The sequence below is a fragment of the Prunus persica genome, chromosome G2 (assembly GCF_000346465.2).
Source record: "Prunus persica cultivar Lovell chromosome G2, Prunus_persica_NCBIv2, whole genome shotgun sequence".
In the NCBI taxonomy this organism is placed as follows: domain Eukaryota; kingdom Viridiplantae; phylum Streptophyta; class Magnoliopsida; order Rosales; family Rosaceae; genus Prunus; species Prunus persica.
Genome location: NC_034010.1, coordinates 19,019,558 through 19,029,262, shown reverse-complemented (window position 1 = coordinate 19,029,262; position 9,705 = coordinate 19,019,558). Strand labels below are relative to the sequence as shown.

The 9,705-nt window shown below is 35.1% G+C and overlaps 1 protein-coding gene across 1 annotated transcript; it reads left to right on the top strand.

Annotated features, from left to right (window-relative positions):
* Window positions 7,264-8,334, top strand: LOC18784683 (phospholipase A(1) DAD1, chloroplastic). Its single transcript, XM_007219309.2, has one exon. The coding sequence runs from the start codon at window positions 7,276-7,278 to the stop codon at window positions 8,332-8,334; it is 1,059 nt and encodes a 352-aa protein (XP_007219371.1). The 5' UTR covers window positions 7,264-7,275.

The following is a 9,705-nucleotide window of genomic DNA, read 5'->3' as shown; positions in this document are numbered from 1 at the left end:
CAAACACAAGTTTTTGAAACCTAAATAGGTCTGTCAAGTTTCAACTATATATCAACTTTTTGATCAAATATTTACGCTCTCCACATATTTCAAAGCAAAGAACAAAAAAGAACTTAATTCAAAATTTCAACGCAAATATTTCAAGACTTTTCCAACTTCACGCCAACTTAATTTTCTTGTTATTAAGAACAAAATTCAGAACTCCATTCAAACGAAATATAATTAACTTAGAAACATTAATTATACTGAATATTCTTTAGCAATAAATAAAGCTATTAATTGTCAGGGTTACTTCAGAAAGTCATAAATGCTAATTGGAGAATTTTCGTAATTATTTTTAGAGTTGAGGAACGAAACATGTAACTACGGACATACCAAAAATGTTTGAAACAACAATAATCAAGAACATCCAAAGACTCCCGAAACCGGCAGACACGTGCTCAAAATACAAAGCAATCGCCGAGCAATTATAATTTTTTTATATTAATTATCTGCTATTGATTAAAGCTCCATGCCTAATATCACCTTCTTCTTGAAGTCATTAGTTACTTGTGTCATCCGGAGAATAATTTTTCAAAGTAAAGCTAACACGCATGAGTATGTAATGGAAAGTAACTGAAGCTCTCTGATAGGTTACATATATCTTGGGCTCAGGCTCAAAGTATTTATTGGGTCTAGAAAGAAGAAACTTTTAAGCGACTTAAGGACATAAGAAACTTTTAAAAAAGTTGAGGCTTCATCATAAAATCAATTGGCACGATTGGAGTAGCCAAACTTCTTCTAAATTCAGGCTAGGTCTCTTAACTTTTCAATGCGAGACAAACACTAATTATAAAGTAATTATAGTATAATTATACCGTAAAAGTGAAAAATCTCAGCTATTATACCACGTTGTATTCCAATATCATACAATAATTTCTCGCCATCATCATAGATCGAAAGAACTAATTGCTCTAGCCATTATACATCTCACTGTTCAATTAAACACTGGGCGGAAAAAGAATCATGTTGATTGAAACGTATATTCTTTAGGCTAAGAAATTATGAATCGGGCCCCATAAATAAGTGGGCCAAACTCAAACTTCCATCTGTAAGAATTGCTTTAACATTGGGTCACATTTTTGTTGCATGGTGCTTACGAATATATATCCACATCAACTTGATTTGAGTGGTTACTTTCTTTACCAAAACAGTTGGAAAGAGAAAAGAGAAAATTTTCCGGCACATTGAATATATATCACATGATACACATATCATGGAATGGAAAACAAAAAGGTCGAAGAGAAAAGACAAAAATAATATAAAAAAAGAGCTAATCAAACCTTATCAAATGTACATTTACTTTTGAGAAAATAATTTTTATATATCACTTTCCAGTACAAATAGTATCACATGAAATTTACTTTGGATATCCTCGTGGGATTCTCTTATTCTTTTCTTTTGTGGTTTGATGGTTGTTCGAAAACATTCACAGTAAAACTTTGGTTTTGACCCCTTACCATTCCATGATTCCCAAAAAAAAAAAAAAAAAAAAATTCGAACACCGGCATCTTGCCCTAAACTTTAGGGGAAAATCAATAAAAAGAGAAATTAGTAGCATGAGGATTCGAAAATAATATGTTTAGAGTTTGGAGGTAGTAGGAATTTTAGGGAGCAAGCTATTTGGACTGTGCACACGAGGAACATATGTAGCTGAGTTTCAAGTTCTTTAATTTGCCAGCGGCATATTATGTCACCATCAATTCAGAAATGCCCTTTCTTTCTCATGGGAATGGAGGCTCCATTTTGGGTATGATACATGATGCTAGGATTTTGGTGGAAAGTTCAAATCATGCATCGATGTCCATTCATTTTTCACGATTTGCATGCATGACGTAAACTGCAAACCTTTTCTTGGCTTGGCTGGTATAGTTTATCCCCATCCAATTCGTCCATCGTTTTCAAGTTCCTGTAATTAGTAGATGATGCTTATCATCATTAATCATTAGTAGCTTGGACTGTAAGTTAACCTAACAAATCTATGTGTGCACTTTTCTCGTAAGGTTTTGGTTTGAGATATCATTATTCAAGATCCTCATACAATTACGTGTCAGCTTATCTAATGCCAACATGCAAGTCAAGATTTTACATTTTAAACAAGGAAATGATTAGCCCAACTTACGATAAAGCAGAGACATTAAGGAAACGCATATACCAAAGATTGGGGCACACAACTAAAAATGTTTTTATTTTATTTTATATATAGAGAGAAGTGATAATCGTATTTATAAATTAAGCACAAAGATTATAAGTCATGAGTAGAGTCGGTTTTGAGATTTTGAAGGTTCCATGTAAAACTTAAATGGAACCCTAATCTAATCCAAAAACACTAAAAATAATCATTTTTCATAACTTAAGGTCATAAAACAATTTTTTTTTATAACTAAAATTCATCATCAACAATGGTAATCACAAATTTTGAGTGGTCTTTATGAATTTAGGAATTAGAATTTTCATGTTTTGGTGTTGAAATTCTTGAATTTCAAAGAAAAACAAAATTATCAAATGATTGAACAAAAGAGCCAAAGAGATTGATTAATGATGATGATTAAATTTTTTTATTTCCTTTTGGTGTTGAAGAAAGCGTGTGGGTATATATACTGTTGGATGCTAAGGGCTTAAATGAACAGACAGGTGTTAGATTTCCATATATGTGTTCATGGTCTGTCACATAACTTGAAATACATAGAAGACATATCTAACGTCATCTTCCTTGAGTACACGATCACAGAACTCATTCAGTCGTAGCAGCAGCACGAGCAAAAGGCTTAAGACTTCTGCTCTATCTCAGAAACTATTTCAGCTCTCTTTTTATGATGAGATTAGGGTTAGGCCATCTCCAACCCAAGGGGTGGAAACTCAAATTTTGAGTTTTGAGCCCAAAACTCATCTCCAACCCATGTATTTTGACGGGTGGAATCTGGAGTGGAATACCAGTCCAAGGTATAACCTAATTTAAACACTTATTGAACCTGATGTAAGTTAGTATCCAGTGCACCGATCTAAATAGGAATATAACATTCTCTCTCTAGATCAAGCACTAGAACACTAACTTCTGTATTGCAAAAGTTTAATAATCTTTATTGGCAATGAGTTTAAAACAGTTAAGTCCTTCCCTTCAAGTTACAGTGAAAAACGATTGGACAAAACGAACTATAGACAAGCACTGCTCCCCTTTGCTAAAAAAAACAGGCCATCTATAATCACATAATGCAATCTCAAAACACATGAAGCACCTACAAGTGCGAACCTTAACATGTACTGATCCGTAATGTGAATCTTTATGCTTTTCAATACATACACCCTTCCGCAATGTTATTAAAACAATAGTATCTCAAAAGAGACCATAAACTCACATACATAAATAAAATGCATAATAAGTTTAAACAACTAAGTAGTCAAAATGGTAGAAATTATTTAATAATAAAAACTATCAACCAAAATAACATCCTTAAATGCAAATCCATCAATCCAGAAAGACAACAAAATAAAACATACTAGAAATCTATCAGAATGGGAAAAAGACTCCCACGAGATTGCAGCATCAAAGCTAGGAAATAATCTCATGCTCTCAACATGTCTCATAAAATCTTATGAAGGCAAAAACTTTGTGAACAGATCTGCAATCATATCTTGAGTTCTGATATGATCAAAATTGACTAGTTTGTCTGCTACCTTCTCCCACACTATTAAATACTTTCTATCAATGTGCTGAAGTCCAGACGACATCTTGTTGTTCATGTAATGAAAAACAGCAGCAATGTTGTCATTGTATATCTGTACTAGTCTTGAAATCAAGTCCAACACCTTAATGTATTTGATACAATTCCTTAGCTATACTGCATGAGAAGTGGCTTCATAGCAAACTGTGTATTTTGAAAACATAGTTGAACCTAAAACACCAGATTGTTTAGCACTCTTCCAAGCAACAGTTGCTCTTGCCATCTTGAAAAGAAAACATGAAGTAAATATGTAATCATCCTTTGTTTTGCAAAGATTCGCATTAGCATAGCCAACAAGCTCCAATTCTCTGTACGTAAGTAAATCAACATATAAGCCTTTGTTCTCTGTAGGTACCTTAGAATTTTCTTTCTAGCTATCCAATGTTGCATTCCCGGATTTGACTGAAATCTCCATATCTTGCTGATGCACAAGGCTAGGTCTGGCCTTATACATACTTGTGCATACATAATGGTTCCAACTAGAGAAACATACAGCTTGTTCCTCATTTCAGCTTCTTCTTCTTTATTCTTGGAGCAATGCTCTTTCTTTAAGTCTCCTTTAGCTAATGAAACTTTCTGTCCAGGACACATACTCATGTCAAAACATTTGAGTACTCTTTCAATGTATGTTTTCCGAAACAAGCCTAGCAGACCTCGAGCTCGGTCTCTCTGAATTTCAATGCCTAACACAAAAGCAGCTTCTCTAAAATTCTTCATTTCAAAATTGTTTGAAAGTAACTCCTTACTGTCTTTCAATAAATTGTGATAATTTATAGCCAAAAGTATATCATCGACATACAACACCAGAAAAATAAATATGCTCCCACACTTCTATAGATAAATGCATTGATCAGCTATGATATTTTCAGAACCATAGGATGAGACGGTTTGATGGAATTTTAAATACCATCTCCTGCTTGCTTACTTTAGTCCATAAATCGCTTTGTCAAGTTTGCAAACCATATGGTCTTTTCCCTCCTTTGCAAACCCTTCAGGTTGCCTCATAAATTTGCTTCTTCAAGTTCATCATTCTGGAATGCAATTTTTACATCCATTTGATAGAAAAATAAGTCAAAATGCATCACCAATGCCATAATTATGGAAAAAGAATCTTTGGTGGAAACTGGAGGAAACGTTTTAGTGTAATCAATTCCCTCCCTTTGGGTAAATCCTTTTGCTACCAATCTAGCCTTAAATCTTTCGATTTTTCCATCCTTATCCTTCTTTGTTTTAAATATCTATTTTGAGCCTACTAATTTCTGGCTCTTATGAGGTTCAACTAATTCCTATACTTGATTCTTCTTCATGCTTTCGAGTTCATTCAACATTGCTTCCCTCTATTTTTCTACATTCTAACTCTTCATAGCTTCTTTAAAACTTGTTGGATTAGCCTCATCTCGAATGTCAAAATCTGCTTCCTATAAATACATATAATTTCATGCTTTCTTGGCTCCCTCCTTGTCATGACATGTTGTCATAAAAGTATTGATATCCTTAGCAGGGAATGGGTCAAGCACCACTATCTTCCTGCTAGTCGTGGTATTGAAATATCAACAAGTGATTCAGAATGGGGCGTAGGTTTCACAGACTGCACTAGGATATTCTTGTATCGAAGTAGCTTATTGATGTTTCGTCCTCTCCCAAAAGCGCATACATCGAGCTTTAAAGTGATCCTGAGACTTCTGAGACTGTCCTTTGTGGCCGTGTACCTCCATAAAGTCAACGTCGTGGCTGGGCCTTAACCTTTTTCTGCTCCAATTCATTTTCGTTCCGTTTCTTAATTTGCTCCATTATATTCTTTACTATAATTCCATTCATGATAAGTTAACATAAGTGGCACCTATTAAACGTCAAATGTTTCTCCTTGTTCCTAAGCCTTTGGAGTCATACTATAGGATACATAAACAAAATGACTAGCTTGAATTAAATACAATCATGAGTGAGATCATACTTGATCTCATTCATTCCAAGAATAACTTCAAAAAATCAAACTTCCATCGTTTGAAGTTTGATCCAGTGAGTATTTCAATTTGCAAGAAATTGATTGAGGAAGGATTCGATGCTGTAAGGATTTGCAAAAGAAAGTATAAGTACTTCCTAAAAAATCGATTCTCAATTTGTTAAGAGAAAACAATTTTTCAGTTTAACTTTAATTCACAAAACTAACAAATAACAGATGTAAGCTTTCATAATTAAGTATCACACCTTTGTGGCAAGAGATTACTTATAGCTTACATACAAATTACGTGTTATTTTGTGCCATCATAAACAAATTACAAGATAGATTCTATTTGTTGAAGAAACTTATCAAGTAATTTAGGTATGATGCAATTTTGGTTATTTCTTTAGGTTTGAGTATTTATGTTTGGTTTTGTTATGAAAAATTTGTTGATTCTTAGAACAAAAGCAAGTTCCTGTCTAGCACAAAAAATAATCAAACATAACACAATCTAAGAGAAACCCCTAAAATTACCGTGAATATTGTTTTAGGGGTTTTCGGTGTTCATTTTCGATCCATTATACCTCTCCGAATAGGGAATGACATAACTAATAGAAGTCACTGCTTTGCAGTGTCATAATGCCATTTTAGGGTTTTAAGGTCATCTAGTAAGTCAAAAATGAGTTCAAAGTTTTGAACAAATGAAAATAATCAATTAAAACATGCTTTTTTTTTCTTCAAGCATGAAGTTGTTCTTCAAGGGGCGTGCCTTCTTGGATAAGAATTTGAGCTCCTTTTAAGAGGTGAGATATGGTGGATAATCAGTTAGAATGAGAATAGGTTGATGATTTGATTTTCTCCATTATAATAAAAGAAATTGTAATTTTCTTTTGCACTTTAGTAAGCAAGAACTAAAAATATACCTAAAGCAACTGAATGCGAGACTTACCTATATATTATGCAATGAGAGCATCATCTTGGGCGGAAAGGAAGATTTGTCGTTATCAAATATTCTAATTTGATTCATTGAATGGGTTCCACCAGTCAATTTCTTTTCATTCCCAAGTCTCATATTCCTCTTTGCGCAGCCTTAGTCCTTTTACTTCAGTGACTTCATCTTTTATCTTTACCAATCTACCTCATCTCCCTACTTGTTTTAGTGCATGCACCATCGTCCATTCTCTCTCTCTCTCTCTCTCTCTCTCTCTCTCTCTCTCTCTGAGTTTGTGAGGCATGCAAGCTAGCTATAAAACCAAACCATGCATCTCTCGGGTCCTGACAAAACTTGCAAAAGAATCAAGCTTGACCAACCTCTATATTTGAGAAGAAAAACCCCAAAATATGAGGGTTGCTTTTGGTTTTAGAGCTTTTGCTAATTCACCCACCTCACCACCTCTTGATTCTCCAAACCTTTCTTTTGCCACCAAAACTGATCGTTCAGAGAAATTTAGGAAAAACTCCAACTTAGCATTCTCAGCTGCCACTTCATCGTCATTAAAGCAGCTTGATTCGACATTTATGCAATGCAGTAGTGTGGACACAACCCAGCCGTCACCAAAACTGGGGAAGAGGTGGATGGAATATCAAGGAAGCAATAACTGGGAGTGTTTGCTAGACCCTCTTGATCATACCCTTCGCTCTGAAATCCTTCGCTACGGTCAGTTTGTGGAGGCTGCCTATCGCTCTTTTGACTTTGATCCCATGTCTCCAACCTATGCCACATGTCGTTTTCCAAGAAATTCACTCTTGACCCGATCCGGGTTTGAGCAGACCGGATACCGGGTAACCAAAAATCTACGGGCCACGTGTGGAGTACAAATGCCGCGTTGGATTGGAGGAGTGCCAAGTTGGATGTCTACTCAGTCGAGCTGGATTGGCTACGTGGCAATTTGTCAAGATAAAGAGGAGATCGCAAGATTGGGACGTCGTGACGTTGTGATTGCTTTCCGGGGCACCATCACGTGCCTGGAATGGGTTGAAAATCTACGAGCCACCTTGACTGAGGTGCCGGATTATGTGGGACCCAAAAGTGGTGGGCCGATGGTAGAAAGAGGCTTTTTAAGCCTTTACACTTCGAGAACTGCCACTTCCTCTAGCTTGCAAGACATGATTAGGAGGGAGATTTCAAAAATCATCGAATTGTACGGTGATGAGCCACTTAGCTTAACTATAACAGGTCATAGCCTTGGAGCAGCACTCGCCATTCTGAGCGCGTATGATATAACCGCCACCTTTGCGAAAGCACCAATGGTCACAGTGGTATCGTTCGGTGGGCCCCGTGTGGGAAATAGGAGCTTGGGATGCCAGCTGGACAAAAGTGGAACCCGGATACTCCGAATTGTGAATTCGGACGATCCAATTCCCAAAGTACCTGGCTTTGTATTTGAAGACGGTGATGATGTGGAAAGCACAAAGAATGTCCACGTGGCAAACTTGCCAAGATGGATTCTTAAGTGTGTGGAAGACAGGCAATGGGTATATGCTGACATGGGACAGGAGCTGAGACTTAGCAGCAAGGAGTCACCGTATCTCAACAAAAGCAACCTCGCCACATGTCATGATCTGAAGACATACCTCCACTTGGTGAACGGCTTTGTTAGTTCCAAGTGTCCTTTTAATGAGATGATGGCATGATGTAATTGCTAAAGTTACCAGGGGCTATTGAGCAACTTGGTTTTGAATGGTGGACTTGTACACAACGGCACATAACACACATACAATGAATCACCCTTTAATGAAGTGTGGTGGGGGTGTTCTCATTTTTGTAGGGCACGAGTTTTTAACTTTTATATACAATTTCTGAAGTCTATTATTCTTCTAAGTGCTGCTTGGGAGTGCTTATGAAAATTTCAACATCTATATATATAAAGCAAAAGACAGAGAATGGTGAAACATTCAAAATACCAGAAAATACCCTTTGTTAATTCAAACATTAAGAATTGAAATTATTAATTAAATGAGGATAATATGGTAAATTCATATTTTTTAATATTAAACAAATTAAAATTAAAAACAAAATAAGATAATAGGTCCTACTTTTATAGAACATAACTACCCTGTTATCTTTTATTAATTCTAAAAATAAAATAAAAAAGAAAAAGAAAACCAATTGGCACATGCGTGAGCATGTGTCAAAGGGCTAGTTATTATAATAAATACGTTTTTACTAAAAATACTTATGAGCATAAATACTTCTTAAATAAGCAGTTTTGAACGAGTCCTTAATAAGAGGACTTCCATGTAAATAATCTCAAAGCACAATAATATTTTAATAAGAGGGCCCTAATTCTTTTCCACACGGAAGTGTCTCATTAAGACTTCCATGGTTCACGTGTGAAAGTTACTACCTCTTACTAGGCTTGTAGTTTAAGTAATTAAAAATATTTTTTTCCTGCACCCGAAGTTCTAGATTTCTCTTGTAAGAAATTTTAAAAATTTTAAAAAATTAGTTATTACCCAAAATCTCTTTTACAGAGGTTTTTTTTTTAAAAAAAAAAAAAAATCTTAATCTTTTCCTTTTCGAACTACCCCCTCCTCTCCGAGGTTTTCACACATACTTTAATGCTATATTATGCTGTGTTTTAAAAGGAAATTTTGTATTTGATTAAGCTCATGGCATTCTTGAATGTTACTCTGTTTCTAGTTTGTTGCGGTTATTTTGGCCTTTTGTTTTCTTATTAGGCCTTCTTTAGTTCTTTCTACCATTAGGCTTCTGTGTGTACTTGTTGTAAATACTTGTCTTGATATGTGTTTTAATTTTTAATATTTTTTTATTGGAGCTCTAAGTCCCCCAAAGTTATAAATTCTAGGTCTGCTTAGCAGGGTTTTGAAAAAAGTTACTTATCCTAGTTTTTCTCCCGTCTTATGTACACTCCATATCATGGTGAACAATAATCTCATATAACCTAATGTCATATAAGTTGGCAAAACAGTTAGGAAGAAATACTTATAGTGCTTTTGGATGAAGAAATTTAAAAGTACAAAGGATTTCATAAATGACGGAAA

Bases quoted from the DNA above. Each gene is read 5' to 3' on its own strand.
- LOC18784683 (XM_007219309.2), top strand. From the start codon at position 7,276: ATGGAATATCAAGGAAGCAATAACTGGGAGTGTTTGCTAGACCCTCTT.